At 36.0% G+C, this 19,864-nt stretch overlaps 1 protein-coding gene across 1 annotated transcript in view; it reads left to right on the top strand.

The window, feature by feature from the left end:
- Window positions 1-12,786: 12,786 nt before the first annotated feature.
- The window catches only part of LOC134754578 (anion exchange protein 3), a 146,933-nt gene continuing 139,855 nt past the window's right edge, over window positions 12,787-19,864 (top strand). Inside the window, exon 1 of the mRNA XM_063690895.1 lies at window positions 12,787-12,956. Within this exon, the coding sequence (XP_063546965.1) occupies window positions 12,906-12,956 (51 nt within the window). The 5' untranslated portion in view covers window positions 12,787-12,905. The remainder of the gene's footprint in view (window positions 12,957-19,864) is intronic.

Here is a 19,864-nt window from a genome sequence, read left to right as displayed (position 1 = left end):
CCTGTCTGGCCTAAAAGATGGTCCTGGGTTCGAATTCCCTTGAATTTACTTGTGTGATGACTGTGATGAGTACGGATATTTGTTCGGCGTGCATATATCGTTATTTTTGGCATTAGAAAAAGGGGTAAACAATCGTGACGGGTCTTTCTATTCAAAAACGGTTTAAAAAAATAGTAACTATTACGTATGAAACCAAAATAATGTTAATCATTACATACGGTGTATAATAGGGATGTTGACAATTTTTTTATAGATGTGGTATTTTCTATCAAAAGGGACCTTATTGTCGATGGCGGTTACGCCGCACAGCGTCGCGCGGCATTGTATTTATATCGGAGCATCGTTAATAATGGCGTAAGCGCCATCAACAATGAGATCCCTTCTTATAGAAAATGCCACAGATAGACACGTAATTATAGCAAAAAAAATATTTTATTTTATTCATTAATAATTTAATCAAAAATCGAATTTTATTTCACGTGATCACGACGTGTCACGTGATCTTGATGACGTAACGATGTGATAAAGAAACTGCTGTCAGTGCCAGAGGACCACCAGGTTTGACAACTTGTCTGTGCGTGTTTCTCACACCGTGATTTGCGTTTGCAGTCACGTGATGCTGGGCATTATTTTAAATACTCTTAATTAATTTATGATATGATTTTCAGCATTCTAATATTCCCTGCTATGGTAAAACCATAACATTTAATATATTCGTGATTCATGTCAACATCCCTATTTTTACGTATTTGCTGTGACTTATTTTTAAAGTGTTTTTCAATAAAAAAACACGTCAAGATTGTTTACCCTTTTTCTAATGTTAAAAAACGAAGTATAGACGATTACATATGCGCCGTTTTCAATCAAAAGGTACCACATTGTCGCTTGCCCTAAGGACACTCTTTATTCGTATAAAGATACAATCCAATTTCGTCCTTATGCTAAGCGACAATGTGGTACCTTTTGAATGAAAACGTCACATATGCATCGGTGATCGTACAGTACTCATATTGTCGTACTGTTTTCTAGGCGCGACTAGAATGCCTTGACACGCCATCTAGGCGTCAACATTAACTACGAATGTAATTGGATCGATCTAGAATCTAGATGCATTTCTAATACTTTACTAAATACTATACGAGCACAATATCGATAGTGCTTAGATCTTTATAGGCTTTCAGAGAGCCAATGAACGAAATCATGTACGAAAAAATATCTATTATATGAATCTTCTCAAATGATTTTTACGCCTTAGACCCTTATCTGTTAATCAAAAGCCATTGTTTCTTTTATGTGAGCGGTCGGTCATTGTGCCATTATGGCACGCGCCATGGCACGCGCTCAGACACATCCCGCTCGCACTAATATGCGAGTACGAGCGAGATGCATAGAATAGTACATTTCGATGCTAGTGCGAAAAAGTATGTCACTACTTTACGAGTACCGGAACGAGTGAAGAATGACATTTCCGCACGTGTATCGAACGACGTTTTTTAATATAGTTGCCAAAAAAATAAGAAAAACAACACGGAATAAAAACAATATTATCATTTACTATATTACTATATTGAATGTTGCCTTTGGAAATTTAGCTTGCAGTAAGAAATAAAAACCGGCCAAGTGCGAGTCGGACTCGCGCACCGAGGGTTCCGTACTTTTTAGTATTTGTTGTTATAGCGGCAACAGAAATACATCATCCGTCAAAATTTCAATTGTCTAGCTATCACGGTTCATGAGATACAGCCTGGTGACAGACGGACAGACGGGCAGCGGAGTCTTAGTAATAGGGTCCCGTTTTTACCCTTTGGGTACGGAACCCTAAAAACGCCTCTTCTTTGACAGACGTTTCGGCAGCTATTCCTACCTCTACCACACCTATACCACAAATAAGCATTTTGTATGGTCTGCCTACCAGACAAGTGATCTGTTGACGGTACCGAACCCTCAGTGTGCGAGGCCGATTCGCACTTGACCATCTGGTTCACATTCAACTAGAAACTACATATTTTTGGACGAAGATCGAAATTATCCATTTCTAAAAGGAAAATTAATTTAATTTCCTGTAAAATTTACCCGGGAGTTTGGTCCTGACCGCGGTCGGGGTCGGTTGTGTTCCGGGGGCCCTTTACAATGGCATTCGCAATTGCATCTTGTCACCATGTTGACCGGACCGTGATAGTTTTTACCGACGCGAGCATCTAGATATATTATACAGTTTTCGTTTCTGTAGTATATCTGCTTGTCTCGTAAAACGTGGGTTGGTTGTATGTGAAAGTGAAACAGTGAGTGGCAATGTTAACAGTGCAATTTACCGGTGAGATTTTTTCCATTTCACGTCTTTTAAATAACAGTGTTTGTAGGAAGGTACAACTACATTCGGTATTGTTGGGGTTAAGTTAGTTTAAAATCAAACAACTTATTAGGCTACAAATTGTACGCGTGAACCTTTCTCGGGAGTCTCTCTGTTGATAGGTGAGGGCCGCATGACGGTCCGCTCAGTGGTTTTTAGGGTTCCGTGCCCAAGGGGTGGAAACGGGACCCTGTTGCTAGGACTCCGCTGTCCGTCTGTCTGTCGCCAGCCTGTGTCTCGTGAGCCGTGATGGCTGGACGGTTGAAGTTTTCACGGATGATGTGTTCCTGTTGCCGCTGCAACAACAAATACTAAAAAGTACGGAGCCCTCGGTGGGTTGGTCCGTTTTGCACTTGTCTGGTTTTTTGAGTTTATCTCGAACGTGCAGGCTGACCGTCGCGGGAGGGGCTCAACGAACAAAGGACTCAACGAAACCATCGTATTATTCCTTATTATACGTATTATCCTTTTGCATTGTCTACACGATTTCCTGCATGTGCAGTGCAACATGTGCAGTGACAAAAAAGGGTATTGCCACTTCACTACGCGGAATTAGAGGACTCTACCACTCAAATTTGATAGCTATGCAATTCAAGTGAGGTGCTATTTGTGTTTTTTATTGTGGTGCTATTTGTGTATGAATTGTTTAAATGAGTGTTGTTTAAGTGACAACGTGCCGTCCTCTTGTGCTCGAAGTATGGGCATTTTGGTAGACTTAGTTTTTTATAATATAGGATGCAAGCGAGCGGGGAGAATTGCATGATTGGGAATTGATGTCAAAACGGCAAAACAATAACCAAGAGGATGAAATGCTACCTAGGACATCCTAAGACGCCCAAAACCTCATCTTTTAGAAGCCGCATAAGATATAGCCACAGAGCTCCATCCCGGCATCTCTCTGAGTGGCTCAACATGGCAGACGACAAAGGCGAGTTCATCAAAGCAGCAAGAGAAATATATCAACTGGACGAAACCGACAGCGAATCAGACGAAGAAGAACGAACACCTCGAATCGACGAGCAAACGGCATCTCAAGATGATATTGGCCTCGCTTGGCACAAGATGTTACGAAGACTGAAACGAAAACGACGAGAAGCATATCACCAACGCTCCCCCTCGACGACATAACGTACCTCACCTACCTTCCAATACTGGCTTAAGGCTGCATAGCTGGCTGATTATAACTATCCCCTTCCCATCCCAGAGCGTGTCACTCCCCATAAAATTACGTCCCCTGGTATGCCGGCTAGTCCGGACCAGGCATGTTCCTGGCTGGGTGTGGCGTCTCTTGTCTTGTCTTGTTTCCTGTAAAATTTACCCGAAATTTCCGAGAACTTTTCCAACTATTTGTAACCTTTCCGCCTTTTTACCTTCTAAAACCATTAGGTGAGCGATGAGCGATGACTACAACACCTCTGTATTACAAGGGGCTGACACTCTTTGATAGAGAAAGATAGTCTTATTGCGATTCCTATAAGGGTAAAGAGAAAATAGTGCCATGCTTTGTCCTTATCACCGACCAGGTGACTATGATGCCATCATAGGTAGGAGGCGATGGCTAAATACCGAAATTTATAAGTGAAAGAGAAAAAATCCTATACTGCTCAAATTTTATATGAATATTCTTTCTCTTACCCCCGGTCGCTCGGTGGCGCGTCTATAACTACTACTTGTATATACTATGTCTATGCTGTATTATGAGCGGATATGCGTATTACAGACTCACTCGGAACTAAACATCCCAACTTTCATAGTAATCCGCGTCGCTTACTACATTACGTGCGCGAACCATCCTATTCTATTGTCCTATTGCATGATACTAAAAGGGTATTAAGTGCTAATTGAAGCTAAATACGTTTACTATGTTTTGTTTTGCGTTTTTGTCTTTAATTGACCCGCATGCTATAATTATATTGATGCGAATGTCCTGGTGGAAGGTTATCCCAGGTAGCAAAGTGACGTCAGCGACGTCATAATGACGTCATTTATACGTCATAATGACGTAACGGACGTCATAATGACGTATAAATGCTACTTGGCTATTGATGGGTTTAATACGCGGTTACAGGGTAGCTGGGCGTTTTTACTGAATCGTGTACCATACCGAAAATTACACTTTTTATGGGTATGGGTATGTTGATATACAGAGGAGAGAAAATACTCTAAAGTATATGAGATTCTCTAGACTTATATTGACCGGGATATAGACCGTGATTACCTTTTGTATTATTAATTAAAATGTAAGTCTAGTGAAACTAACCGTGAATCATTCATAACTGTAATTACATGAGATTCTGTATTATTTCACGCAATAAAGCTTATCGTAAATTCAAATTGAATTAACATTGATTGATTGCTGAGATTGATGTTTTTGTTTATACATACTTATATGATGATCCTTATTGGGAGAGAAAATTATTTTAATTTATTTTGTATTTTTTAGTATGTAATGTTTGACGATCATGATAAGAAGATAAGCATAATTTTGACATTGATGCAAATTTATAGTGCAATTTTTATCCTGAAATAAATAAATCTAAATCTAATCTAAATCATTCTAGATTAATTTTACTTTATTTAACTAAGGTTTTCATGAGAAACACTACTAATATTATCATACTTTTTCTATAATATTCGAAAATAACGATACATGTCATGTACTATAAATAACAATAGTATTTACTATTGTCCAACTAAATAAAAGTGAACAGTGACCAGTCCACTGAAACAGACTCATTTCATTGTACACTGGAGTTTTAAAATGGTCGCCGTTTAATCACATCGTCAGGTGACAACCAAATCTCACTAATTACTAAAAAAAATATTAAACAAAAATCAACTTTGTTTTGGTACTAGTACGGTTTACTGTTCACTATGGCAGTGAACTTGTAACTAGTATAATTAGTGAGTTTTGGTTATACAAAATTATAAATTGGCAGAATCTTTTATGCCGTGTCGACCGTCACAAGTCTGACATGTCAGGTGGCATTAGTTTTAGGTACCGTTATTTAAAATTTTAAGGCGGTTCCCTGAGCCAGAAGGCGAAAAATCTCCTTATATGATCCTGTTTTTCTAAGAGGCATTGATATTCGTAGACGTGAAAAAAAAATATGTAGTTCTTGACTATATTATCTTTAATAACATAGCTTCCGATACACGAATTATGACACTTCGCTCGATACAATTTATTCCCAAAGTAACGTCTAACTCCGACTTTTAATCCAACTTTACTCGGTTATTTATTATGTGATACTATAAATAAAAAAAGAAGAAAAAACAATCTTAACTTAAATAATAATTTCATAGCTTTCGAATTTCGATATTGTAGGGTAACGTTTTTAAAATAAATAAAAATCGACAAAATTCGATCAAAATTGACACTTGGCGCGCATGATCTTTCCCGTTCTTTCTTGCGAAATGTGACAGAGACAGCGGCAAACCGACGGAACGGCCTTAATAATGAAAAGTGAAAAATTATAAGTAATAATAAGTAATAAATTATATTTCTTTAAGGACGTTTCATAGTAAAAAAAACAATGTCGTCACATGTAAAATGTCGATACTACCGAGGGACACCTCAAAAACTGCTACCCGCGCTGCTTTAAAAATGTAAAATAACTACATTATGCTTATTAACACACTAAATTATTATCGCAATCATTAACTTAATATACGTTTTATATGTCTATATTGTTCAAATTATGAAAAATACGTACCTATAACAGTAAGAGAGGTATGGGCACTGTGAATGACATCTCGCTTTGTGTGGTAGAGCACAGGACAGCGGATGTCATTCCAGATATAGAGCAGAGCCCAACTGGGGAGGTACCTCCACCTTACAGAAAACCGCAGCCATATTAACACTAGACCCTACTAATAGTGTTGTGTTCCTGCCGGTGAGTAAGGTTGCCTGAGCTCGAGGGAGAGGAGTGTTAGGGTCGGCAACGCGCATGTAACTCCTCTGGAGTTGCAGGCGTACATAGGCTACGGAGACTGCTTAACATCAGGCGGGCCGTATGCTTGTTTGCCACCGACAGTATAAAAAAAAGTAATAAATGTTTGAACGCGAGGGACACCATCAAAACGGGGGGTACAGTAGTCAAAATGCCCAGCTATGCGTAGGGGGAGGGATTATATAATCTTGCCAGCGCACAGCTGATCATATTCAGAGCCGACCTTTCAATCCCCAGTTAAGGCGCAATAGGCTCAGAGAATGGAGCTTTTGAAAAGTCGTAACGCTTTTTAGATCACGGTTGCCAATTAAATTAGCAATCTTGAAGCCTTTCGCTAGGGACTAGCGATTCGAATCCTGAGTTTTTGACTTTCGCTCGATAGTAAAAAAATACGAACATAAATTTAATAGTATTCTGAATATTATTTAAGCTAAAAAAATAGTTAACGCGTAATCGATTATATAGTTAAGTATTATAATCGGTTATGTGAATACTATTATCATATTTCATTGTGTTAATATTGAATACTGGCAATAAAATGTCCTAGAACAGAAAATTGCCACTTTGATCCCTCCTAGCGGGAAAGAAAAAGTTCTTATCGAATAGTAATGTGGCAACGTTTATTTGAATACTAAACTTGATTCAAAAGCGTTATCCTTATCTATTAACGAAATGTCTTACTTATCTACTTTCAACGTTTTAGCGATAGTTACGATACGATAAAATAAAACACGATAACTCGATTAATAGGTATTAGGTAGGTATTACTAGGTGATATTATCGCATACTGCGCATAGTACGTAATACGCGAATAATAGGTACTTAATTAAGTATAACGAACATCTGGGGGAACGGTAGTGCCCCCGCCAAGACGAGCAAAGTGAAGCGCAAGGGCACTACCTACCTTTTCTCGAAGCGCTTCGTCGTTTTTTTGAATTTGAACCCTCATAGCTTGGGTTTGGATTATACCACATAAACAAAATTCTCGGGATATGATGTCATTAGTGAACTTATTAGGCATAACAATTTTCAATTACATATCTCTTATACTTTAGATTTTATTCATATCTAAAAAAAAACGATTTCGTCACTCACTGATGATCATCAAAACCTTCAGGGTACTTCCTGAAATCCTAGGAAGCTGAAATTTGGTACCTAAGATAGTCTTAATACACAAACAGTAGAAAAATTCATAAACTTGAAACTTTTTGCCCTTAAGGGGGTGAAAAGGGGGGTGGAATTTTGTATGTGGAACTAATAACCGCTGAACCGATTTAGTTGAAATTTGGTATGTAGATAGTTTTTGTTATGGATAAGGATATAGAATAGTTTTCAACCCCAAAAAGTACCCCATAATGGGGTGGAAAAGAGCGTTAGGGGAAAAAGGGCGTTGAAGTTTGTATGGGGAATCAGTAAAAAGCAGATTATGTAAAAGATACGTATTTCAGGATTTTTAATAGTAAATTACCTCAAACCCTTTAAATTAGGGGATGGAAGATTGTCATAAGCAACTTACAAAAAGAAGTGAAATCCCACCAAATACATTTTCATGTAAAATGTTGCCAAGAAGAAACCATAAGGCTCGCACTGTCAAAATGTTATCAGATCTCTTGCAGAGCCAAGCTTCTAAAGCCTGACCAGTAATATATCATCATTTTCAAGAGGGCGCTGTTGTTGTGCATGTATAGGGTGACAGTTCAGTATAGTATGAAAAAATTAGTTCCAGTGAAATTCCGCAACATGGCGCGTGATCATATATTCTTGGTCAGGCTTTAACTCTCCAAGCCCTAACTTCACAAACTCTACACCTTAGTCAAAAAAATTATGTGGCTTGGCCGTTTTGTTACTACAAGAACTATTGTATAATAAAAACCGGCCAAGTGCGAGTTAGACTCGAGTTCGAAGGGTTCCGTACATTACACAATTTAAACAATGTATTTTTTATGTGAAACGTGAGTGAAATGTCTTTAAAAAACCCGTAGGGGTCGGATCAAAAACTAGGTAATTAAGGCCGACTCACGCTTGACTGCAATTTCTTATAGGATTTCCTGTAATCTATAGGTAAATATCGATTATGTGTATTTTTTTCAAAATTTTAGACCCAGTAGTTTCGGAGATAAAGGGGGGGGGAATGGTAATTTTTTGCCTATTTTCTTGAATAACTTCTAAATTATTTATCCTAAAATTATAAAAATAAATGTTTGAGATTCTCACAATGAGCTCTTTTATTTGATATATAACACGATATAGTGTGAAATACTTTATTTTTAAATTTTCTCATTTACCCCCCAAAAGTGGCCCCCATGTTTAAAATTCATTTGTTTACGGTACATGTTCGTCTTTGGGTCACGATCTTACATATGTATACCAAATTTCAACTTATTGGTTCAGTAGTTTCGGAGAAAATAGGCTGTGACAGACGGACAGACAGACACACGAGTGATCCTATAAGGGTTCCGTTTTTTCCTTTTGAGGTACGGAACCCTAAAAATAATGAATCAATTTTTCACCTTACGTCCATGTGACGGTAGCGAAACGGTCAAGCCACTTAATTTGACTAAGGTGTAGGTAAACTTTATTCAACATAATTTTTAAAGCCAAAAAGGCTTTTGCACCGAGCTATCACACAAACTAATTTTCACAGGAAATGTCATTATCTCTAAAACAAGACCGAATTCAGAAAACTTTTATTCATATTTTAGTCTCTAAATGCGGTCAGGATTAAACCTTTAAATCTGTCGTCTTAGTTGTTTCCCACATTGTATTATTTGAATAACAATCTGCTTCCTGGCGAGAAAAATAAAAGATAAGGAACTTTGTATGCGAAATAGGAAACAGGGAAAAGTAAAAAAAAAACTGTGACCTCTGTTATAACAGTGGTGTTTTATTAAAGAGGATGGAAATTATTTCACTGCCTTTCCCTTTTTTCCTAGAGTAAAGTGTTAAATACGTCTTTATTACCTTTTTTTACTCTTCGACTGTAATGGTTGAATTCAGTTTTGGTACACCAAACTGTAATTTGGTACTTTTCATATATGGGCTCCCAACTCAACTATAATATTCATTTCGAAAAAGTTTAGTCAACTATAATGAATTTAACCAATCACAGCCCGCCGCGGTCAAGAGGACGAAACAAAACGATAGCTCAGATTAATTATTTATTTTAGGTTGATAGTAGAAACAATTGTTTCACATTCATAATATAAGTCAGAAACATATATAGCAACATCCATATATTACGAAAAGCGAGAGCGTTGCTTGTTAGTCTCCATAGGCTACGGTGGCCAAAATCGCGAAAAAAACTGTCTAAAAATTGAATTTAGCAAGCAGCAAGTACCAGGGCCTCATGAGTTACGAGGAGTATGAAGGTATCGCGGCTGCTCGCGTATCTTAGCTGTATACTTTTGGTTTGTTTACCTATATGATTCTACTAGTTTTAAGTATTATTTTTGTTGACTCCCAGAAAAAGTGTTGTATACAATAGTGATATAATCAAGCTTTTCAATCTCGTACCAAATAAGGCCACTCAGCAAGTTTCGTGGACTTAGCACGGTACTCGACTGAAAAGCTCTCCATTATATCACGATTGTATAAAATACTATTCTATTCAATGCTATTGTCTTTATTCTGTCTGAAACACAGGAAATCCTAGTTCAGGCATTTGTACTCGTAAACTACTCTTCTCTAGTCACTGTATAAATAATACTTTTTTTCAGTAAATTATTTATAGGTGTTTGTAATGCTGTTAATATTTATTAAACCTTAGAACAAATTATACTTTTATACAACTACAAATAAACTTAAATTGACACATCAAGTTTTATCTTTTCTAATGTATGTAATGAATCATTTTGGAACTGATAAAATTACACTCACCTGCAATAAATTCAAGGTTCATAAACATCTTTACAAACCAACGTTCCAAAAATATATTTACACGACCTCATTGTCAGTGTGTTAAGCGAGGTTTAGACTAGCAAGAACTTGCATGCAATTTTCATTACATTGCGGTATCTGATAAACACTTTGAATGTAGTTTACCTTAGTAGTCAGCAATGTAACGTTAATTGCATGCAAGTTCTTGCTAGTCTAAACCTCGCTTTAGAGACGTGTATATTTTTTGGAACGTTGGTTTGTATAGATGTTTGTTAACTCGACTGTACAAATAAACGTGCAAAAATGAGTCGCTCTTAATACTAATCTTAAATCTACAAATAAGATTGTGTCAGACGTTTACTTGTTTGTACATGGTGATGTTACTGATGACTGTACATTATCAGGGAAATCGTATAGCGTAGGGGAGACCGAGGTGAGAATTTTTCCAGGCGCTATACTTACTTCAGCTGCTGTTACTAAGTCCACGCAAACGAAGTCGCGGGCAAAAGCTAGTATACAAAGAATTTTTTAAAGAATAAACATCATATATACCTACAACTTACACTGTGTTAATGTAATATAAAAGTATGTATTAACCTTAGCAAAGATACAGTCTAAGGAAAAAACGTGCCTCGAAAATCACGAAAATTTGATTCTCGTTCAGAGGGCGCTACTAGTTTTGGCCTACAGTCGTATAGATGGCGTTGACGGTTTCGTTTGTTATTTAACAAGTTTAACGCATATCAATGGGTCAAAATCGTCAAAATAATTAATGCAAATAAAAAAATCATTTATCTATATTTAAATACATTTTATCGTATTTTTACAAATCTTCAATTTTAGTTTTAAAGTGTGTCGACAGATGGCAGTGAATTTACTGGGGTTACAAAATTTACAATGACAGTACCGCTCTAGTATAAGTTACTCTATGACCTTAGTAATATAAGTTAATCATTAAATTTAGATTAAGGTACTAACATTGAAAATGAGTGCATCATTTCGCCGTTAAACGCAAGTTTGGCGAACCTAGTATAAGTTTAAAATGTATTATAATTTCTTGAAAAAAATATGTATATATTTTTTTACTAAGTAATTAAACGCAATATATATATAGCGTTGTTGTCACACTTGTAACACGGGCATTACATTTAACGCAATTAAACAATAGAAAACTGTGACAATCTCAATGTCATTTCGTACATCGATCGTCCGAGATAGTACTTAAGTTTAATAGCAAATGCAGAACTCGTACTAAACACTAATCAATATGTAAACAGGCCCTATGGCAAGACAAGTGTACACGCTCGTAGGGGACTCAACAGAAGAAAAAAATGATTATCTCCGAAATGGAGTTAAGTAGGATACCGGTGTCTTTGAGAAAGTTACTTGATTTAAGCTCAGGCATGCACCCTTGAAATTAACGAAAAAAATACGGTGTATAATTAAAAGTAATAATAGTTATTTGTTATACAAGGGTGCAAAGTTGTATTTTACCCGCGAGTGTGGAATTGAACCACGAGCAAGCGAAAGGATTCTATAGTTGAACCACGAGCGAAGCGAGTGGTTTTAAAATAGAATCCTGAGCGTAGCGAGTGTTTTAACACACGAGAAGTAAAATACATTTGCACCCGTGTGTAACACAAAACTTTTCCCCTCACTATAGCGAGGAAAGTGCAACATCCACAGGCGTTAGATCATCTTCATCAACTGGAATCACTCATTTTTTTACGATATTATAACAAAAAACTCTGGAAATTCTGTACTTTTACGTGAGAAGTTTTTAAGTAAAAATTTTGTTGACAATGTTGACATTTCTGACGTATGAAATGTCAATGATGCGTTTTGAAATTGCATCGACTTAACTTGTGCATTCAGAATTATTATATTTAACATAATTATTAAAAAACAAACGTTTATTATGGAATTTTAAGGTTTATGACTTAAAATCATTAAATAAAGCTAAATCTGGTGTTTTTTATTAGATTCTCAAACCATTTATTTAATGATAATTAATATCGAACGAACCATTATTATGATCGTTTCACGTTTTGTTATCTGTCAAGCTACTTAAACACGCTCCATTCAAGGTCAAATTACTTTCCCCACTAGTGGATAAAATGCGTTTTTCCCCGCTTGTTTTAAAGGATAAAAGACGGCTTTCCGAGCTAGTAAGGGGAAAAATATTTTTAACTGGAAAATTTGGTAAAGACTGTCAGAAAACCGTGGACAAAAAAATATTGGTACATACCTACTGTGGTATATATAAAGCTCAAAGTTACAGACAAGCTAACTTTATATTGTGCCTAATTTTATTATGTATTTTGATAACCACAATTTATTAAGGGAAAAGTGCTGCTTGAAAATGTACATAAAAAAAAACATTAATTTAAAAGATTTTTACCACATCGTTCGTGGCCGGGTTTCATTGTGCACAGTCTTTAGTCGGCTGATGTGCACACTGTTGCAAAGGAGTACTTATGTAATAGTGTAAAAACCTTGCTATTTGATCGATTGTTTAAACAGGCCCTAATACAAATCAGCTTCATGTAGCCAAGCCTTCAATAGTTTATATACGTGCGACGATGTAATTCACCGATATTTTCTCACCCCGAAATTTTCACGGCCAATTTTCCGTCCACAGGTAAGCGCGTACGCATGCCCTTCCGGTGCCAGCGCTCAGTCGAGCCGCGACCTCCGCGCGCGACGGACGTACGTACGTGACAATCATGAGTTCGGGCAAGCGGAAACTGTCGTTCCTGGGATTCGCACCTTCTCAGGTTAGTTTCATGTGACGTTTAAAACAATAGTATGTTGTCGTGAAAGAGATTGGTGTGTGTTTTTGAATTTTTGTGAAAACTGATAAATTACGGTCGCTGTCAATATCTGTGTAACAAGGCGCAGAAAGAACTGAAAATGCTTTGACTATATAGTATTCAGATATATTTGAAAGCGATTACATACCTTCCTATTTATCGTAGGTTGTATTTTGAAAATGTAGGGTCGTGTATTGGCGATATGGGAATAATTATTATGAATTTGAATTAAGAGTTCCCGGCAAGCTCGGCCGAGTTTCGTTATCATTTTAAAACTACGTGTTGGATTGTAATGAAACTTTACAAATACATGAGGTATATCTAGGTCTGTAATTAGTTTATTTAGATCCAGTTTATGAAACAAACGAAATAAAGCAAAAACAAGTTTTGTATGACAAACTTACATTTATCTGTATTTTTTAAACTATGTTATCTGAAACTACGTAAACTAATTATAGACATAGATGTACCCTATCCTATTCTAAGTACAAAGTTTCAGAGCAAACTAGCTATGCGTTTTAAAATGAGAGCGTAACTATGTTTGTATGGAGAACCGAGCTTGCTGGGGACCCTTAAATATTACGTTTTGTACGATTATATCAAGGGGCTCCCCTCTCTTCCGCCACTAACTTGATATTTAACTAGTTAATCATGGTTTGATGCATGCTCCCGATACTAATTTTTACTTGAAAATATAACTATACACGGTGTATCTTGAGCCACTGAAAACCTGAGACACCCCAACAGTTTTTATTCATTTTGAACTCATTTTGAGTATATTCTTTAATCCGATAAATATGTAAAAAAATATTCATTGTTTAGTTTTCTTAACAATTCCATTCGACTGGTAATTCTACACAAGATGCTTCGTCGTATTAGTGACATAAAACAATTGCTAGTTACCATCGTAAACACTGTTAACGGACCATTTGCATACCTTACTGCAACGAGAAGGTTTACCAATGGCCAGTTAAGGGTGTTACTCATTGACAAATAACGTGTCAAATGCTAGTAATTGATATTGTTGCTTTACAAACCTGCAGAAAGGACATGTAAAAAAAAATTTTACCCCCATTAAAACAGCGCGATCGATTCTGAACAAACTTATTTTAGGTTTTCAGTGGGTCATGAAACACCGTGTATATTCAGTAACTTCTGTATATACAATATAGGTACAGTCAAGGGCATAAATATATACATTCCCAAAGTTTCAAAAATATGTCTACGCTCTTACATCAGACAGTTAAGTTGTGTTCACATATTTTTGGGCTATTTGTCTGGATCGATATTTTTGCTTTCGACTGTACTGTATTTAGAAAATACGAACACGTTTGTGACAGCTTGGCTCGTAACACAAGTGTAAAATTTCAGGGAAAATGTGTGTAAAACATGAGGCCAATGAAAACAGAGCTCTAATCAATATTAAACGAAATGATCTTGACAGAAATATTGGCTCACACATTGACGAATAAAACTGTTGTACTGAAACTACTGAATTATCGATCGCTATGTGTATCCACCTTAATTAAAATACGTCGGATTTAGTTGTAATGAGGGCTAACGCGTATGAATTCGCCGCTAGGGGCGCTAGTGTAGATGGTGGTATTTTCCATAGTTCGAAATGTCAAATGTCACTTGTCACTTCAATGACTGACAGCTGTTCTTTAGTCTTTTGGACCACCATCAACAGAGGCGCCAATTGGTGAGCAAAAAAACGATAGCCCTCATTAGATAGAGTTCGAAACTTAGATTTTCTGTTTGTGTCCTGTATAGTCGAAACTTGAGCCTATAAAAGTGACGTTAATGCCATGCCTTTCCATGACTTTCATCATCATCATCATCATCATCAAGGGGTAGAAATTATTTGTGACATTTTCAACCAAAAGGTACCAACATTGTCGCTTGTCAATAAGGTTGATTTCAAACTGAAGCTATATGAAAATAGCGCCTTATTGACAACCGACAATAAGTACCCTTTTGATTGGGAATGGCACATTTAATAAGTAATAACAAACTGGCCATTTTTCGAACGGATGTCTAAAATTATTAGTGTGTTACCATGGTAACCCGTACGACTTGACAGTTTGTAGACTAATAATATTAGTCTAATACCGTACCAGAGATGGGCCCGTGCTTGTAATAATTAATTGGTTCTAGATTATATTAATATTGTCTTCGGTTACCGCGATAGTCACTCATGAAATAAAACTATGAAAACGGATTATATTGCGTATATTGAATTTATAATACATCCCGACGTTTCGAAGTTTCACCCGTTAACCACGAACGCTGTAAAGGGTTCGAAACGTCCGGATGTATTATAAATTCAATATACGCGATATAATCCGTTTTCATAGTTTTATTTCTAGATTATATTAATATCTAAACTAATTGTATTTAAGGTTTGTTGGTAACACGTTGTATAATTAGGTTTACTTGTAACTAATATAAAATTATTTCGTATTTTAACTACAGGGGACCATTTCTCGAACGGTATTATAATATTATTAGTCCACGAACTGTCAAGTCGTATGGGTTACCATGACAACACACTAATAATATTAGACTAATACCGTTTGAGAAATGGGCCCCAGATGTGCACATTTTCTAAAAAGTTAGAAAAGTACTGGGAAACTTTAGGGAAACTTCACAGGACACGAGGGAAATTCATTATGGAAATGAAAAATATAGATTCCCATACATACAAAAAAAATATGAGAAGTTTCCCCGGTTTTTCCATGTGGGAGGTTCACAATTTCGGAAACATTCCGACGGTACATCAGTAATTATAACTGAGCACAGCGAATTGTTTTTATTTTGATATACCTAGTTTTTTAGCATTAGAAAAAAGTTCAAATAACAAGATTTATCTTGTTATATTATTTCGAACAGGTGATAGGAGTAGAACAGTGAAAAACCTTAAAGGGGCCCACTGACTATCAGTCCGCCGGACGATATCGGCCTGTCAGTTAGAACAAAAATTTGGCAGTTCCGAAACTTCCGAACAACTGACAGGCCGATATCGTCCTGCGGGCTGATAGTCAGTGGGCCCCTTAAGTGTGACAATAAAAGAACCTTTATTCTCTAAATGCCTGCCTATACATATATACAGTCGCCATCAAATATATCGGAGCGGCCGAGGCTCTCACAAATATCTGAACACGCCTCTATTGTCAAGGCGTTAGAGTGCGTGTTCACATATTTTTGAGCACCACGGGCGCTCCGATATATCTGATGGCGACTGTACATGTTAGGTTGCGCTGACACAAGCAATATGCGTTTATGTCGTTTAAACACTGAAAGTGGCTAATTGCCATTACAAAGTAAACAATCTTGATGTCTCTATTTATTGAAAAACATTTGAAAAATAAGTTACAGCAAATATGTAACAATGATATTATTATACATTTACATTCTTTCATAAGTAATAGTTTAAAAAAATAAGCGTTTTTCAATAAAAAAATCTCAAGATTGTTTACCATTCTTATAATCCTAAAAAAACGAGGCTTAATGAGTCCTGTAGGTACAGTCGCCATCAGATATGGAGCGGCCGTGGTGCTCAAAAATATCTGAACACCCTCGTCAATAGAGTCGTGTTCAGATATTTGTGGGCACCTCGGCCGCCCCGATATATCCGATGGCGGCTGTACGTTAAAAATCCTATTATAAACCAGGAAAGTCACTATTTATATACACTGATAGATAATATTCATAACAAATCCAGATCTAATTCATAACCTATCCATACCTACCTACCTATCAAATCGTTATCAGGTTCCACTAGACTTATATTGACCGGGATATAGACAGTGATTACCTTTTGTATTATTTGTGAGCTCCCGATATTTCGACGCAGTTACATGCATCATGTTCACGGGTGACCCGTGACTAACCGTGAATCATATAAACGTTATCAGGTTGTTAAAATAGAAGATCACACGAGTACCCCTAAACAAATAAATTGTGGCGTGCCGCAAGGCTCAATTCTAGGGCCTCTTCTGTTTCTGGTCTATATCAATGGTATTAAAGAGATAGGTCTGACGGGAGATATAACACTCTACGCTGACGATACAGCCTTATTTTACTTTGGAGACACTATAGACAATGTTATAACGAAAGCACAAAGTGACCTGGATCTTCTCAATGCGTGGTTTCAGAGTAATTTACTTACCATTAACACTACAAAGACTAACTATATTATATTCTTATCAAAAAACAAGAAAATTGATGAATTTGATCCGCTTACAATAAACAACCAAATAATTGAACAAGTAGACAAAGAGAAATATCTTGGCCTAATTTTAGACAAAAGCTTAAGTTGGAAACCACACATTGAAAAAGTAAGAAACCGAATAGTTTCCTTGACAGCAGCCACACGGGGAATTGCACGTTTCCTCCCAAAACAACGCGTTATGTGATTTACAACTCCCTCATTAAGCCACATATTGATTATTTTATTGAAGTCTGGGGCTCGGCAGCCATAACGAATCTACAGTTACTACAAGTAGCCCAAAACAAATTAATAAAAGCATTATTTCATTATAACTATTTAACACCAACAATAAAAATATACAAAGAAACTCGGATACTTAATATCAAACAGACATATACATACAATCAAAGAGGATATAATAAGATAGAGCGGTACTGTCATAGTAAATTTTGTAACCACTGTAAATTCACTGCCATCTATCGACATACTTTAAAACTAAAAATGAAGATTTATAAAAGTACGTTAAAATGTATTTAAATATAGATAAATGATTTTTTTTATTTGCAATAATTATTTTTATATGATTTTGACCCATGTTCTTTCACTGATATGCGTTAAAACTATAAATAACAAATGAAACCGTCAGCGCCCTCTATACGAGAGTAGGCCAAAACTAGTGGCGCCATCTGATCGAGAATCAAATTTTCGTGATTTTCGAGGCACGTTTTTTCCTTAGACTGTATACATCTATTACGGAGTTATATCTATCTTTGATACAATACATGTTTATTAGTACGAAAAATAATCAATAAAAATATACACACTCAAAAAGGTTTTTCGAAAAAGAATGCTAGACAAAAAATTAAACTCAGAAATGCCAATGACCTAATTCTACGGCAAACCAGAACAAAATTCGGACAAAAATGTATACTATATGAAGGCGCTCAGCTGTATAATAAACTGCCAAAAAATATAAAAGAAATCAAGTCTATGTACAGCTTTAAAAAACAATTGAAAAAAACACGTAAGCAATGATTCGCCATAGAATAAATCTAAATATTCGGAAAGTAAATGTCAATCATAAACAGCAGCTGTATAAAATAAAATAAAAATTCGCATATAATTTATATAAATTAAAAATAACATTACCAAAAAAATAGACCATTTAAAATTTAATCTAGTCTATATATACCTAAATAGCACCTTTATAATATATCATTGTGTATACATATAATCTACATATCACATTACCAAGAACGCTTAGTTATAAAATTAAACACCTAATAAATAAAATAAAAACAATGTCTGTAATAAAACATAAAAACATTGCCACTTCCAGTATCTGTAAGTTAGCGTACTTGCTGCACTGCATTGTACCATTTATACGATAAATAAAATATGTACATGACCATTACAAAAAAGACCCTAACATAACTAGGTAATAAGATCGATAGTTGAATATTTAATAAGCTCATAGCAACTAAAAACCAGTCCCGACATTCGCGACACCTACGGTCTACTTACCCATTATACTGACCAGTACAGGGATGATCCCCGCTGACGCATTGTTATTACGAATCTCGGAAATAAGTTAAACTGGGCCTTAGCTTACTGTCAACTACAAAACGTTTTGTGTACATCTCAAGTAGACGAAATGTTAACCATATGCACCACTAATCACCTTGTTTTGTTAAAAGTGTATCGGCCGATTTTATTTTACTGTATGTTTAAATACTCTCTCGTTCGCTAATTTCATGCAAAATAAATGTATTTGTGTAGTTTTAAGTTCTCATGTAAGTGAATTGTCAAATTCTTAGTGCGAATAAAATAAATAAATAAAATAAAAAGCCCATTTATTCCATAAACCAACTTAAACTATAGGTACACGAAAAAAATATAAATATAGAGTTCTAATTTTAAACTAATCACTTAACATAACATCATTAATTGGATCTATACATATGTATTTAAAACTAAGTAGGTTTGGACCCCTCTCGGGTAAAGGCCTCCTCCAAATTATGCCATTTCGCTCTGTCTTGAGCTACTTCTTGCCAGTTCTTTACTTTTCGTTGTAAATCGTCTGCCCAACGAGCGTTTAGTTTGCCCTGTCTTCTCGTTCCTTTTGGCCTAGATCACAGCGTGACGATCTTAGTCCATTTCTCTTTGTGCATTCTTGCCACGTGGCCGGCCCACTTCCATTTTGATCTTAAGGCGGTTCCCTGAGCCAGAAGGCGAAAAATCTCCTTATATGATCATGTTTTTCTAAGAGGCGTTGATATTCGTAGACGTGGAAAAAATATATGTAGTTGTTGACTATATTATCTTTAACAACATAGCTTCCGATACACTAATCATACTTTACTCGGTTATTTATTATGTGATACTATAAACAAAAAAAGAAGAAAAAACAATCTTAACATAAATAGTAATTTCATAGCTTTAGAATTTCGATATTGTTAGGTAACGTTTTTAAAATAAATAAAAAACCGACAAAATTCGATCAAAATTGACACTTGACTCGTATGTTTTTTCCCGTTCTTTCTTGCGAAATGTGACAAAGACAGCGGCAAACCGATGGAACGGTCTTAATGCGTATTCTAGAGCATCAATGCATTTTGTTTTTTGTCGTATATGGTCATGTCTAATTTTCTCGATTAAT

Source organism: Cydia strobilella, chromosome Z (genome assembly GCF_947568885.1).
Source record: "Cydia strobilella chromosome Z, ilCydStro3.1, whole genome shotgun sequence".
In the NCBI taxonomy this organism is placed as follows: Eukaryota; Metazoa; Arthropoda; class Insecta; order Lepidoptera; family Tortricidae; genus Cydia; species Cydia strobilella.
This window is presented reverse-complemented; position numbering and strand designations above follow the sequence as displayed.